The sequence below is a fragment of the Rhododendron vialii genome, chromosome 8a (assembly GCF_030253575.1).
Source record: "Rhododendron vialii isolate Sample 1 chromosome 8a, ASM3025357v1".
In the NCBI taxonomy this organism is placed as follows: domain Eukaryota; kingdom Viridiplantae; phylum Streptophyta; class Magnoliopsida; order Ericales; family Ericaceae; genus Rhododendron; species Rhododendron vialii.
The window spans coordinates 32,656,889-32,672,977 of record NC_080564.1 but is presented as its reverse complement, the minus strand read 5'-3'; the positions used below and the strand labels follow the sequence as shown (position 1 = coordinate 32,672,977).

At 37.3% G+C, this 16,089-nt stretch overlaps 1 protein-coding gene and 1 long non-coding RNA gene across 5 annotated transcripts; one reads left to right on the top strand and one right to left on the bottom strand.

The window, feature by feature from the left end:
- Positions 1-3,659: 3,659 nt before the first annotated feature.
- On the top strand, positions 3,660-6,213 carry LOC131335468 (uncharacterized). Its single transcript, XR_009202525.1, has 3 exons — positions 3,660-3,897; positions 4,512-4,626; positions 5,964-6,213. It is a non-coding gene; the product is annotated as an uncharacterized LOC131335468 (long non-coding RNA).
- LOC131335467 (uncharacterized) lies at positions 5,042-15,040 on the bottom strand. 4 transcript variants are annotated; one of them, XR_009202523.1, is made up of 5 exons: positions 14,578-15,040; positions 10,616-10,743; positions 9,481-9,767; positions 5,501-5,583; positions 5,042-5,243 (listed from the first exon to the last, which is right to left on the bottom strand). XR_009202523.1 is itself a non-coding variant. In XM_058370832.1 (4 exons), the coding sequence occupies exons 1-4, from the start codon at positions 14,618-14,620 to the stop codon at positions 9,693-9,695; spliced, it is 339 nt and encodes a 112-aa protein (XP_058226815.1). In that variant the 5' UTR covers positions 14,621-14,723; the 3' UTR covers positions 9,085-9,692. The 4 variants fall into 4 exon arrangements, 1 of the variants encoding a protein (XP_058226815.1); XR_009202522.1 differs by having other exon boundaries at positions 5,042-5,583; XR_009202524.1 differs by lacking the exons at positions 5,042-5,243; positions 5,501-5,583 and adding an exon at positions 6,954-6,968.
- Between the last annotated feature and the right edge of the window lie 1,049 nt (positions 15,041-16,089).

Sequence of the window (16,089 nt, the reverse complement as noted above, 5' to 3'; positions counted from 1 at the left end):
TCACAGCCCATTGTGGGGTGATCTGGATCGGGCCAAGCCCATTGTTCGCCAATGATCCATATTACCTTACAATACCACATTCATTTGACCCACTTATTTACACAAACACTCACATACACGTGTGTACGTAAAAGTACGTGTGACTAATTAATCTATTGCATAACAAATCGAAGCAGCATTGAGAATGATGGACACAAATCTAAACATCCAACGACTCTGGATACATATTTGTCCAAACATTTTCCTTACACTTGCACGCATGTTAACTTGAAGAGCTTAAACATCTTCTTTCTATTGTACCCAAAAAGAGAGAATCTTATTTCCGGAGTAGCCGTAAACACTAGTTTACAGCGCTCAATCACGACCGTCCAAAACACTTTTGGACAATCGCGATGGACTGTAGTTGTAAACAAGTTGTTTCCGGCTACTCTTGAAATAAGTATTTCTCACCGAAAAAACAAGAGCTGACTATTGTTTGAGTGTTCGGTACTTCAGTTACCCCCTTCACTCTCCTCCGTACCACGCATAGTTGTTTGAAGTTTCCCATTTCAGCGAGGGACAGTAATTTTTGCACACCCTTTCCAGATGAGTTCATGCTATATTAATTTTTGGTATTTTTCCTTTTGGTATTTTTGTTTGTCTTTTCTGAATTTTTAGATTAATCATAAGTCTCAACGTGAGGAGTCTAAAAATTAGTATAACCAGAAGAGAGAAAAAAATTTACTAAAGACGAAAAAGTACCAAACAACTGGGTTTCTTTTTTTATCTACAGTATCGTCTTATATGAACATTTATCAACTTCCATCAATTTCATACTTTTCTCTAGCCATATCATACTTGCCTTGACCTCGCTCAAAAAATATACACTATCGTACGGTGAGACAAATGACACAACTGTACAGCAGACCACCTCTATTCACGAACACCTGAGCTAACCACAGGCTTAGTGAGTATAGTTGAATAATAGTATTATAAAGATAAAATAAATACAAAAATTATGGATCAAGTCTGAATCAAATAACACTTTCACTAAAAGTATTCCACGGGTCCATCAACTCATTCCATATAGCTTGGGGGTCGTTTACCTTCAACCAAAGTCATCACGGTACCGTCACCCTAAGGATCAACTCAAATAAGTACATCGACGAAATCAGGAGCCATTCAATATAATTCCCAATAGTAGGGACACACTCTCATATCCCACATGGGAGCCAAGGTAATACACAAGCCCAACTGGGCAAACACTTCTACATAAGCCCAAGAGCAGGGCAAACACTTCTACATTAGCTCAGGAGGAGCAGGGCAAACAAAGCTGTCATAGCATAGCATGAATCTCAAAAGTTCAAAACACATTTCAAAAATATTCCGGATTCATAATATTCCAACTATATAATCAAATCACAATTCATAAAAAGAGAGTACTTTTAAATCGCAAATCATTTTATATAGTTCCGACCCATATGATTATTTCATTTTGGCATCATGATATACTATATACTTTCTAGCAACTAGTTAATCTCAGCACATAAATGTTAAGTCGAGTCCCTTGAATTAGAATTCTTATAGCTAGAAACAGATTCTTGAGTTTCAATCACATAATTACCCCTTAAGCAATTCTCAAGAATAAAAAGAAAAAACATTTGTTTTACATGTAAGAAGATTACTCACCAACAATTAGATCAAAACTCCTCTCTCTCTCTCTCTCTCTCTCTCTCTCTCTCTCTCTCTCTCTCTAACGTTCTATGTATTTCATTACTATTTTTTTTCATGAAACTTACACCTTAGCCCTTAGATGTCCTGCAACCAAGTATCCTTATCACTGGTATAGAAGTAATAACATTATTATCCCTTCTTGTTTCATAAATAACAAATTACACCATAAGTCACTCTCACACGTAGTTAAATAAGTATTCACTTTCTTGTTAATTTTTTTTTTAAAATGTTAGCATGAAAAGTGACAAGTGTTTTCTTGATTAAAAAAAAGAGGAGTTTTTTCCTGAATCACAAACCTAGTAACGAGCACGAGAAAGACACAAGAGAATGTATGAGATGTGCAGGTCTCACATTTTGTTTGAATAGATGAGTATAATACGTTATTTATTTATCAATATAGATCTAAGAAAATAACACGGAGTTTTTTGCTTTAGGCATGTTGTTATTTTCAATACTTGTTTGACTGTCCAATTCGATAGCCTTTTTTGGTCTAATTTGATTTTGGCGTCTTCTTTCCCCAAATATACCAATTATCTATGTGATGGGACAACATAAGGCACGCATGGCCATGTCTTAACAACCACACATTCTTATGAGATTCATACACGTAATCAGATTCCCAAAAAAATTGTGCTTGTGCGGTGTTCGCTCTATCATTGGATAGCTTATTCTTTTTTAGAGTAGTAGTTGGTTGGTGCTTAGTGGTATTCCCGTCATATGGATATGTAGCCTAGTTTTGTCTGTGGATATTGTTTTTCTAATGGCAGCTGTTTTATTGGACTGGTTGGAAGTTAATGGATTTGGTTCTTTGTGTGGGGAACTTGGGAACACCAGAATTATGACCTAACTGGTTGTAATGGGGTTTGGATCGTATTAGCTTGAAGAAACTCAATAATAGCAACCTCTTTTTTGAGCATTCATCCAACTTTTCAAGATCTGTCGTTTGTTCGTCGTTTGTCTGTGGATGATAAATCTTATGAATTTCTCGACTGGACCAATAGTGAAGGAATGTTTAACCTCGTGTTATCCAAAAAAAGTGAGGGGATTAATAATACAACATCTTCTAAGTACGATCTAACGTCTTGTGTTCTTTTCCTGGGAAGCCAATGGGATGGGGTTGTTGATAGACCCTATAAGGTAAGGACGGGTAAGGTGAGTCAGGCGACCCAACCAACCTTTGTTGATCGGCACCAGCGATTGTGCCTGGCCCGGTCGGGAAGAGATTCACATAGAGACTACTGATATCCGGGAATCCATTTCAATGTTAGATAGCAGGGGCAGGCTTTCCTATGGTAGTCCCGCAGTGGTAAGAAAGTGAGTTCCAAAAAAAGCAGCTATTCACGTCAGGTTGCTTGTAGTTTGAATTTTTTTTTCGAGATTGGGTTGGTGTTCTGTGTACTAAAAAAAAGTTCAAAAACAAACAACCTTGCCTTTGAGGATTTTCAAAGGTATCCTCGCTCAAATCAAGTAAGTTGTGACGACGAGTATTTTCGCAAAAGTTTGAGCCAAACACAGATGCACTACAAGCCTTGTAGGGCACTAAAACACTACCGTTTTGGCAAATAGCAAAGGAGTCGGGGACCCTACCCTGTAATGCAGGGGTGCACTACCGAGGCATCCCAGTCACCCATCTTAGAATCCAGGACGCATAGGGGTGTATTATGTTGAAACTATAGCTCCCTCCAGTCGGATCTAGACTTGATATCCAGTCACTAAGATGCTTTCGGATCGAACTTCGATACTCTATTTCTCACATTTATTACAAAATTTCAATTCCGTAGAATTATTTCTTGTTATTGATCAGTTCTTCTGAATTGTGATTGCCTAATTGATATATAGGGGGACCAATTCATCGTTATTGGGCAGTTGGGCATCAAGGATGTGGTGGGATTCTTGTGAGTAGAGTTGGGTTTTCTAGCTCTACTACCTACCATACTAAATGTGAATCTGATAAGCATAAGAGGAATTTTGCTCTCCCCTTGCACTACTAGTCCAACTCATTTGCATCCAATGTTGCCCGAAATTTGAGGAATTTAGCAGAAGAAGGGGAGTTCAATTTTCATCAACTCCCACTGCATATCAGAGAGAGAGAGAGAGAATGGAAAGAGCACCAGGAAATCAAAAAATGTCATACTATGACCATGTCCAAAAACGTCGCGAGGAAAAAGGCTGCCTCTATGCTTGGTGTGTATCTATTTATATCTACACCTAAATCGTTCTTTATTTTTTTTGGTAACTTAGGTGTCCGGGTTAGCTTATATGCACCTCTACTGATCCCGGAGGCCCAATGACACAACCCACTCGCGGGGAGCCCAATTAAAGCTAAAGCAAAGCTCCGTATGAACTAACCCAAAGGAGTTGATTCGAACAAAAATCTGTACATGTTCTTGAAAAGTTTCCATTCAATTTTTCTTCTCCTTTTCTTCTTCTGAAAAGTTTCCAACCAACAAGTTTTAGCTTCTCTGACTTGTTCTCTTGATATATACCCAAGTCCCAAATTAATAAGAGATCAAAACAGTAGATAAAGACAAAAGAAAACCGTATGATAGTCAAATGTTCAAACAACAAAGTATAATTTTTCTGCTATTTTATTTTTTGGTGTAGGTAGAGACCAATCACTGCCTTTCCAATGTCATTGTTTCTTGTGGATATCAAATCTCTTCCTTCATTTCTACCAGCTAGGGTTATCTATATAATACACACACACAAACATGAACGGGGCGGTTCAAGGGACACCCAAAAAAACACTCCCAAAAAAACAATTTTTATTTTATTTTATTGCAAATTTTGCATTGTAGCTTGTTTGCAATGTGCTGCTGCTGTTGCTACATTGAGACTTGCGAGTGCTGTTTGGAGACTGCCTGCTGTTGCTGCTCCTAGCACTGGATTAAGACGCTCTTCAACTTGATTTAGGTACCAATTTACCCCAAATGAGAATCGACATTAATCGTATTTTATTGTATCCAATTGTATCAGTTTAACTGCAAATTCAAGGTTCAAGTCACCTCATGTCAATAAACTAAGTATGCCATTGTTGTACTTCATCTTTCGTGCCGCTACTGCCATTTATCTAGATATGAAATTGTTTACGTATATGTGGCTATTGTGCGTTGCTGTGTCATGTCACCTATGAAACATGAGTACCTATACTGAATATAGATATGAACACAATTTAGATACGACAATACAATAAAGTCTTACTATACTAAGTGGTTACGCCTAGAATATGTTACAGTAAAGAATATTTTATGGTTTTATATATAGTATTGTAGAACACATAATTATAAAAATGGCAAGAAGCAGTTGTATTCTTGAAAATTTGTCGTATAGATTTTTACATTTTTTTTTGGTTAAGTATTAAGTTTATTACATTGTATCTATGAATTGTGTTTTCCAATTTTTTCCTACAACCATTTTGGCGTTGCCGGCCTCAACAACCATCGAAGGAAGACTTTGTGGAAGACCAAACATTGTATCATAATGCCTCCTGAGAGAGAGAGCCATCCAAGGTTTTGCAAGTAACCAGTACCCTGGGAAAAAAAATTATACCTGTGATAGTAAAAGTTTTAATCTCACTTGTATCTCGGCCTATCTTGTACTTGTACTTATCAACAAAATTTTGGGGGTTGGTACATCATTTAAACTTTCTCTAAGAAATTGTTTGAGTATATTTATCATATTCGGTTTCCTCAGTGAGAGTGCGAGGAGAGAGACAGTGTTGCACATGGAGACATTTATATATACAACGTTAATCAAAGTGGGTGAGAGTCAGAGAGTGGCCAATTACCAGTGGAATCTTAAGCAATAAGACATTGCCAGTCACCTCCACCCTCTATAAATGAAAGTGCAGTTCCCTCTTTCCATTTGCATCTGAATCAAAACACAGAAATTTTAGCTACAGCAAATAGTAATCCCTCTGTTTTTTTCCTCAATCTTTTATCAAACAAACTACACATAGAAATGGATATGGATGCTCCAGGAGCTCAGGATATGTCATACGTGGAACATGTCCAGAAAAGGCATGAGGAGAAAGGCTGCCTCTATGCCTGGTCTGTATTTTTGTATATTCCTTCTCATATTTTTACCCACCAAAAAAAAAAAGGTATTTAGCTACATAAATGAAAGCCTATACAATAAGGGGAATTGTTTTCAGAAATCGGTTTGAAGGGTAAAAGAGTTATCGGGCTGCTATGCAATTTATCTTTCCATTAGTTTGTTATTTTCATGACATTTTGGCTTTTTTGATGCAGCTTGTTCATGGCGTGTTGCTGCTTTTGTTGCTACGAGACTTGCGAGTGTTGTTTGGACATTCTGTGTTGTAAATGCTTCTAGCGTTTCTCCGCAGAAGGGAATGCTATGTATTATGAGTCCGTTTCTCATCCTATTTCGTTGTCATTTTTCAATTATATTTTGTTACCTTGAGTAACCCAGAGTCACGAGTTTGTGAATTGGGAATTCTTTATGAAATAAAGGTGGTGTTCTGTTTTACTCCTAATAAAATTAAAGGTCAAACAGTTGGCTAATGTGTTCATCTTTATTGGGCAGTTGGGCTTTCTAAGGATGGGGTGGGGGTTTTGTGGGAGAGAGTCTTTTTTGGTCTGCATGTGGGAGAGAGTTGGGTTCTTGTTCTACTACCAACTGTGGGGATGTTTATCCGATTGCCTTTCTCTTCCAGCCTCCGGCTCGAATCTGAACAATGAAGCTCTACTTCCACCTAGACCTACAAAACGAGACTACTGCTAGTGCCTAACCGGCCGTCGGTGACCGGCAACTGCAATGGCTATAAGTAAGTCTCTGAGTGATGAGAGGAAAGTACAGAGCTCAGATGTGAACAAGGATGGTGTACCTTCACAAGAGTTTGGTCATGAACTTTATATAGGGAGTGACATGCCGAGCTCTTGCCAACTGCCACACTGGTTGTGGGGACGTGGCTCAACTGAGCCATGTGATCGGGCCATGACTGGTGCCACTCGGCACTGACATGGCTCCGCCTTTGGTACACATCATCACATAGGGTCTGACCCATGATCCTGCCCCGCCCGTGACGATACGGGCTGAACAGTCCACTCGGCGATTAGGGGCGGGGTCGCGTACCACTTGAGCCTCCCTTGGTTGGGTTTATACAAATGTTCCGGGAAAATGACCCGCTATTCAGTCCACTGCACCAACCATATTACATTTCGATGTGATAAGCATAAGAGGAATTTCACCCTCCATTTGCAGTACTAATCCAGCTCATTTGCATCCAATGTCGCCTGAAATTGGAGGCATTTAGCAGAAGGGGAGTTGTTCTCTATTATATGCCTGATTACTATTTTTCTGATAAGTTTCCTTTCATTTTCTTCTCAGTTTCTATCCCAAAGTCCCAAATTAATATGGCACTAATAAGAGATCAAAACATGGGAATGTAGATAAAGACAAACGAAAACAATATAAAAGTCAAATGTACAAACAAGAAAGTATTTTTTTTCTGCTATTTTATCATTTGCCGTAGGTAGAGAATAGAGATCAATCACTGCCTTCCAATGTCATTGTTTCTAGCGGATATCAAATCTCCACTTTTCTTTCTACTAGCTACAGTTATGTATGCATACTATATGTATTTATATGTGTGTGTGTGGGCGCGCAAGCGCGTATATAAATGTTTCACAAGTTTTTATTTTGAAAATTTTGGTGTTGTAGATTGCTGTGTTGAGACTTGTGAGTGCTGTTTGGAGAGTGTCTGTTGTTTCTGCTCCTCCTAGCACTGGATTAAAACCCACTTTGAAAAAAAAAATATAGATACCACTTTATAATCTCGTGAATTTAAATGAGAATTGATCTTAATAGTTATTTCATGGGAAAATGACGGTCAAGGACGTGTTTTGATAATTAACAGAAATGATATAGGTACCGACTGGGGGGAGGGATTTCGTACCGACGGCCACCGGCGGGCCGTCTCCGGCCACCGGACGGCCGATCCGAGCCGTCCAAAAATTTAAAAAAAAAAAAACCAAGGGGCCCTTAGCGGGAATCAATGGCATCCGAGGTGTGTAGGGTGCTTGATCCGAGCACCCATTTTCGTGTGTATATGTATATACGTGTATTATATACACGAAAAAAGGATACTCGGATCAAGCACCCTACACACCTCGGATGCCGTTGATTCCCGTGTTAGGCCCCTCGATTTTTTTTTTTAGAATTTTTGGACGGCTCGGATCGGCCGTCCGGTGGCCGGAGACGGCCCACCGGCGGCCGTCGGTACGAAATCCCTCCCCCCTTGTCGGTACATATAGCAACACTCAATAATTAATACCCGCTAAAGACATTTTCAGGATTAACAAATGTTCTTAACTTGTCCTTGGCGGGTATTAATTATCAAAACACGTCCTGGGCCGTCATTTTCCCTTATTTCATTTGTCCACTTATTTCTTTTCAAATGAAAATTCATGATTCATGTCAAGTTATATTTTTTCAAATGAAAATTCATGATTCACGTCAACTCATGTCAATAAAACCTTTTGTTGTTATCTTCATCTTTTGTACTACCATTTATTTATGAAATAGATTATGTACATGTGGCGTTACCAATTACGAGACTCATGTCACCTATGAGCATGAATACACATACAAAATATAGATACGATACGATATGGATCCGACAACACGAGAAAGTCTTAAAAAAAAAAGTTGTGTGTGGCTACTGTTAGGATATGTTAGACTTAAACATATATCTATAATTTTTAGTACCGTATTATACAAAATTAGAATGGAGAAAAACCATTGAATTCCTTGAATGCTAAGTGTTGTATACAATTTTTTCCTTTTTACTAGTTGAAATCATAATAAAATATTGGAACATATGTATAACACAATAAAGATATTCAGAATTTATATCTAAAGAAGAAGATACCATTTGTTCTTCACTTTATCTTCCTCTCTAAAAGGCAAGTAAAGTATTTCAGTATGCCAAACAATTTTGCTCTAGTACTCTGCAAGAAGTGCTAGTATAATTTTCATTTCAAAAATTCAAATATGTGGCCGAGACTAATAAAAAAGTATCCAATACCTTGAAAAGGAGTACTAAGTTTTGTATTGTAGATACTTCTAGAATATATGTATATCTGTCAGTGCCAGAGGAGTATCAATATTTTATAACGTATACGAAACGAATACGTGTCCAATGTAAAAGTATTTGTGCTTCCTAGCTCCTAGTATCTAGAATAATTAATCCTGACTAAAAGAGCGTTTACTTAGCTGTCTAACCTTTGCCATGAATTCAAGTATCTAAATAAATCTAAAAACTAAGACATTATAACAAAGAAAACAAGTAAAGTTCACTAAAAACAAAATTAATTCTAAAAATATAGTTTTTAGTCATTTTTTTACAACTTTTTTCAACTTCGATTCCTAATTTTATTCTTTGCTGATTTTCTCGAATGTGTTATATCAAATATATGGACCAAAAGTTAGGAAAGAAAATTTACTAACCACGAGAGTAGTTCCCAGTCTAAAAGTATAATTAATGCCATCCAAACTCCCAACCTCCAAACTGTTGTTACTATGAATTGTTTTTTCTACCTTTTTGTTGAGGTTCACATTATACCAATAAGGAATCATTTTGGCCGGCCCCAACAAGTCAACCATTGAAGGAGCATATGTGGAATGGAAGACCGATAATGCCTCCCCAGAGTAATCACAGAGAGAGAAAGAGAGAGGGAGGGACAGAGAAGCCGACAGAGACATTTATATTATCCAACTTTGATAAGGGTAAGAGTGGCATATTACCAGTGGATGGTATATTAAGCATTAAGATATTCCCCTTCACCTCAACCCTCTATAAAGGAAACTGCAGTTCTCTATTCCATTTGCATCTGAGTCAAAACAGAGAGTTTTTAGCCACTGCAAAGAGTACTTCACTCTGTCTTTTCATCAAACCACATAGAGAGAGAGAGATATGGATGCTCCAGGAGGTCAGGGTATGTCATACATGGATCATGTCAACAAGCGGAAAGAGGAGAAAGGCTGCCTCTATGCCTGGTCTGTATCTTTCTCTTCCTTATCATATTTTTCACCTACGAAACAAATACAAAAAAGGGGGGAAAATTAGGATTGAGCTACATAAATAAAAGCATATGCAGTTAAGGGTAATTGTTTCCAGAAATCGTTTTAAAGAACAAATAGTTGGTTGGGTTTTCCGCGATTTCATTTTTCCGCTAGTTTGTTATTGTCATGACATTTGTTGGCTTTTTTCGATTGCAGCCTGTTCACGGCGTGTTGCTGCTTTTGCTGCTTTGAGAGTTGCGAGTGTTGTTTGGACATTCTGTGTTGCAATTGCTCCTAGTGTTTCTCCTCAGAAGGGATTGCTATGTGTTGTTAATTTGTTATGCGTGTATTTCTCAACCAATTTCATTGTTTTTTCTTGTTTCTGTATCTTTGGTCACCTTGAGTGACCTAGAATCGCGAGCTTGTGAAAGTAGATTTGTATGAAATAAAGGTGTCGTTCTGTTTTACTTCTGATAACATTAAACGTCACACACTTGGCTAAACCATGAAGCAAATTCACATGTGTTGTTTTGACTTCTAACAAAATTAAAGGTCACACACTTGGCTAATCGACAAAGCAAATTCACATGCATTGTTTTACTTCTAATAAAATCAAAGGTCACACACTTGGCTAATCTATGAAGTAACGTTCCTTGATATGTAGTCATAGGTTATAAATTGAGGGGTGCAGGCTTAGTACTCCATTCTCATACTTGGAATAATACCACCTTTAATGTTACCTTAGAACAACTTTTCCAATTCATGTCCATAAGCTTAACTGATAAGGTGCCCTTCTTTTCATAACCATTTCTTTTACGGAGTTAGAAATTTATGAAGTAACCATTTACAAGAAACTCATGAGGGATTTGATGCATACCAAATAGCCAGACGATAAGGATGTAATGATGGTGTGTTGAATCTGTCTTGTGTTATCAACTCTGAAGTCTAAGCTTGATTTGCAGCAGGAAAGTTTACCCCCAACAACTTGTTTAGAGCCCGAAAAACCTACAAAAATAATTTATCCCTAATGTCAGGTTTCTACTCAAGTGAAAACATCAATAGCACAAATAACAAATCTTCCTTTAGCAATGCACAATTTTCATTCTCACAATAACAATGGAAACTATGGTTAACATGACTACTACCACGAGTGACGATGTTCTCTAGTGACAATCCTGAACTTATGACATCTCTTTGCATCTCTCTCTCTCTCTCTCTCTCTCTCTCACACACACACAAGGAGAGAGGTAGCCTTGCCTCATCAAAGATGTGCTTTTTATTTTTTAAGTATCAAATTGGGAGCTGGAAAGCCTTGGTTTAAGTATCAATAATGCAGAAAGATCCGGTCTTCCAGATCTACGCATTATTAAAGAGTACATTCTGATAGACAATAAAATAAGGAGAGAGACATGTAAAGCCAAGGGAACATCCACAACTATCAAAGATTAGATCAACATATTTTAGGTGTTTAAAGTGTTTAATAAACATGCACTAGTAAATGTATCCTAAATGCTAATACTGATAAATGGAAGCTTCTATGGAAACCAGAGGACAAATCAATGTGCATCAATACAACAATCTATTCCACAAATTCGCTGACCTTATATTTCATTTCCACAGCATGGATTCTCCATCTAATTCCATGCTGTGGAAACGAAATATTGCTTCAAATGCATGTGAACAATTACAAGAAATAGTGCTTCAAATGCCAAAATTGGCAAATCTCTTGCAAGAACGAAATAGTATTCGCTATTTCGCATGGTAACTATTAAACAGCATCATAATAACCTATTTCTACATTCATGTTTTCTTGTAAATCTGGAATCAATATTAATAGCAGAAAGCCATCATATCCTGAGTAAATGATACAATCATGTACCATTTAAGTTCTAATTTCCGCTACAAATCATGCCCTTAAGTCATTATCCTTATAAGCAAGCCCCTTGCAATACAAAAACAACAACAGGATAAGTCCTTTAAAGATCGTGAAACCATGAAATATATAAAGCCCTAGAAAAGCTATCACTATACCTACTCTAACACTCAGTGAACATATGGTAAAAGCTTTCTAAGAAAAGATCCTGACCTCATACAATTTTCCACAAGTTAACAAATATCATTAGCAAAGTAAACAATAAGAGCACTTGGTTTATAAGTTAGGCATGCAACATAGTAATCACTAATGGATCTTTAACACGCTATATTGCTATACAAATTCACAGCACGAATAATCTAACGTCATTAATTATCCATTAAGCACACTTTCACAGCATTTCCCCTTGTCAAAAATGATCCTCGTGCTATAAGCAAACCAATGGCCCTTTCTCCCCTATAAAATTGGATAGAAGTTGTTTTTTACTTTGTAAAATCAACCAACAAAAACTTGAGTAGAAGGCAAGAAACAAATCAACCATACGAGAAATATGGAAGCCACAGCCAATCAAACTGAGGCTGCCTCTGATCATGCCCAAAACAGGGAAGAGAGAAAAGGATGGCTGTATTCTTGGTTTGTGTCCCTTTCAAACCCTTTTCAGCACATTCAGTTCTTCTTAAGAGTTGTGCTAGTACTGATTCTGGTTATGAAAAAGGGAAGAAAATAAACAGATGGTAATTGACAAAAACAGAAATCCCTTTCTGTTCGGTTACCTATAAAAAATGATTCAGTTCAAATAATTTCGTTTTCCTTTCCTTGTCGAATCCAAGATTCATACATGGTTTAGAAAAGAACAGGAAAAAATATTGACCATCTTTGCAACCCTTGTTTTCTATCTCTGACTATTTGTTTCCTGCCCTTTTGCATTCATTGAAACAGTTGGTGCGCAATGCGTTGCTGCTTCCGTTGATGCGAGACTTTCGAGTGCTGTTTGGATGTTCTCTGCTGGGACTTTGCCTAGGTTCATTTTACTGGAAGCATCCTCTGTGCCATGAGAAAGCTTGTCTCTTTTCTTGTGTGAATAAAGGGTAGCCAGATTAACTGGTGAAGAATAGGTTTTAGTTATTGTGTGGCAGATTATTTTACATAGCCTTTTATCTAAAGTAGTACATTATAGCAGAAATAGGTAAGTAACTTCAACCTCGTTTCATTATAGTGAAAATGAATCAGATGGAAAATATATTAGTGTCCCCCACAGTTGCTAATGCCGCGTATTTCCTATGCCCGTCACTTATCGTGAGAAGAGCTCTAAGAGCAACAAGTATCACCGTATAAAAATCATGGTAGGCCAAATTTAAATATAAACCAGCCCACGTAAGTATCCACAAAATAACAAAACAGGATCCATTTTACCTAAGAAAGCACCAATTGGTCGAAAGGAATGAGAAAATAGATAGGGGCAGCATGATTTGCCCCATCTCTAGAGCAATTATGGATTCAATTTCCATTGTCGAGTTCTAAAATTGAAATCACAAAACTTTCCCACTTTCTTAGAGCACTATTGGTCAAAACCAATCCATAGCTTCTAATCTAACTGAAGATATATCCATAAATTGTTCTTTCCTAATAGTAATAATAATAACCATACTATGTCAGACATACACAGTTCGTATAGGCCACGGGGTTCTGAGGAAAACCAAAATCCTAAAATCTAAAACACACATAAATCTATTCGTCTCTCTTCCAAAAAAAAAAACCTCTTTCACACCTCTCTCTCCATTGCAATACATTGTTAACCTTTTTTTCCATTTTATTTGTTATACGAGTGCTCATGTCATTCGCCCTGTCACTACCCAAAATATCTTTATTTTGATGAATTTTCCAAAAACTATTATAAGGTTAGTCAAATCTCCATGTGATGTATTAGTCATAATAAGACAACAAACTTTCAAAAACTTGGTCACTGGATGTGAAACATGTTACGGCATATGATGCTCTCATGAGATATTATCTCAATATATTGTTTTAGCCTTTTATTAAAACCTGTTACCTGTTGCAACTTGTAACCTTTTGATCTTAGCATTCATATACCGAGCATTCCAATTTGAAGTCAAAGGCATGTTGAACATATTCTCTTAAACGTGGTGTTGGCACTTGCATTTTTCATTATATGAACGCGTTACTTTGTTGTAGATTGATATCGAACTGAAAAAAAATGTCAAGAATTTTACTGAAGAATAAAAGTGGTTCTATTTAGCTAATCGTTAATATTTTGTTGTCTTCTTAATAATATTTTTATCACCGAGCATGCAAAGCATTTTAGGCACTTTTATTAATGTATTTCCTTTGTTCTATCAATGGTAGTACATGGGTAGTATTCTGTAAGGATCATAAGGACGTACAGCATACAAATTATCCAGATAATTGTAACTTTTTCAAAGATGCGTGCCCATGCTTATCCGAATTATCTAGCTAACTTCGCCCATTTCACGCTCCCAAGCAAAGAACAAAGGTTGTGCGTTAGATAGTTGATAGCCAGCACTTAAAAAAACCAATTCAATCATCGTGACATGAATTCGATTATGAAGGACATCGGAGGGCAGTAGTACAAAATTTGAATATTGTGGAACTCGATACAATAAACGGATTTATGTAGCGGACCCAATTGATTTTGGAGCACGTATTGACCATAAATCAAACACAGGTCCAATAATCAAAAGAAAGAAGCAGCAAAGAATGAAATGTGAAATAGCAATGCTACAAACACAACTTTAAAACACAATCTTGGACATAACTGAGTCTGGAACCTTGCAATGCACCTGACACGATTTGCGTCTGGTTGTGTTTTAAAGGTGTATGTGGTGCAGACTTTCTGAATGCGACATAAGCTGAATTCCCGAGATGAGTGAGAACAAAATTGCATGTCATGATAAGGCATTAAGAGCGAGTAATGACTGAATTCATACTTGATTTCGTGGATCGAGGTAGAATCGAGGAAGCATTTAACATTCATACTTGATTCTCGGAGGGCATTGAATAGGAGTTTGATTTGGTAGCCGTCGTCATCGTCTCTCTCTCTCTCTCTCTCTCTCTCTCTCTCTCTCTCTCTCTCTTCTCTCTGTGTGTGTGTGTGTGTGTGAATATGAGAGCAAGCAAGACTAGACGACGATTCAACCATCCTTTGGAAAAGACCAGAGCTTACTTGCAAAACTGACCATCAGTTAACCGCCAAGGTTAGCCCGTGGCGAAGGCTTGGGTCTTTGGGGTTCTCGTCCTTGTCCATGCTGGAAGGAAGTTTTCCGACTTTAATCGGAACCCCCCGAAGTACGAGATTGGGTTCCAGAATATTGTCGTGGTAGGCGTAAGTTGGTGCGGCGTTAGCCTAGCTAGCTGCAAAGGCTTGGATTTAGGGTTAATGTGTCTTAAATTTGAAACATCTGAGATGTTATCTAACTCGAAATTCGAGGCCGTTCATGGAGTTTTTTTGGGGCTTTTAATTGGGCTTTTGCTAGAGAATAATGAAATTGAGTATTAGAAATTAGTCGATATGGGCGTAAACTGACAGAATGCTTTGAATTAATTTTTAAAAAAACACTGTTCTTGTATCCAGTGGGTGGTTTTACCAAAATATGCATCCGCATCATCTTGGCTTTCAATTTTTGATCAAACTCTTTTCTAGTTTCTTATGAGTGTCTTTCGAACAATCAATCCAAAAATCATCTTAGCAAGGTATTATTAGCAAAATACTAAATCAAATTGATTAGATCTCTAGAAAAAAAAGAAAAGAAAGACTAGTAGTAACTTATGAAAAGAATGTTTTATTTAGGACGTTTTAGTCATGTGCCCTGTTTGGAAACCATTCTTAGCAAAAGTTTTTTCTTCTTTAACGGAACAATTCCGCCCTGACCAAAGTGATTAACCAATGGTGTGGAATGTCCTACCAAAACTAACCCTCGAGAGTACGAGGTGCATGCAAGTTTAACCGAGATAACCTGCATTACCAAAAAAAAAAAACAGCTGAACCGTAGATTCGAGTATATAGTCTTGCTTTCTCCGTTGGCATATATAAAAGTTCGTTAATCACTTTAGTAAGTGAAACCAATTGAAGCTAACTCAATTGGTCAGGACTCTTGCATCTCACTAAGAGGTCATGAGTTCGAGTATTCTCACGTGCATGTGGGTATTCTTTCTTAGAGAGCTTTTCCTTTCTTTATCTCATGTAAATATGATATCTTCTATGGACTAACAAAAAAAAAAAAAATCACTTTAGTAAGTGCAGAATTGCTATTGCTCAATTAAAAAAGAACTTTTGCTAAGAATGTTTTTGTAGGAATCAAGGGTTAGTTTTGGTAGGACATTCCACATCATTGGTTCTTTGACAAAGTTCTTCACAAATTCAAAGATCAAAATCAGACCTTACGAAAATGGTACAACTCCTTGATAGGTGCTAGGATTGTGTTTAAAGGCCTGCATCTTGT

Bases quoted from the DNA above. Each gene is read 5' to 3' on its own strand.
- LOC131335467 (XM_058370832.1), bottom strand. From the start codon at position 14,620: ATGTTAAATGCTTCCTCGATTCTACCTCGATCCACGAAATCAA. The intron at 14,500-14,577 runs GTATGAATTCAG...TCGGGAATTCAG, and splicing joins ACCTCGATCCACGAAATCAA to CTTATGTCGCATTCAGAAAG. The intron at 9,768-10,615 runs GTATGCATCAAA...TTTGTTTCGTAG, and splicing joins CCTTATCGTCTGGCTATTTG to GTGAAAAATATGATAAGGAA.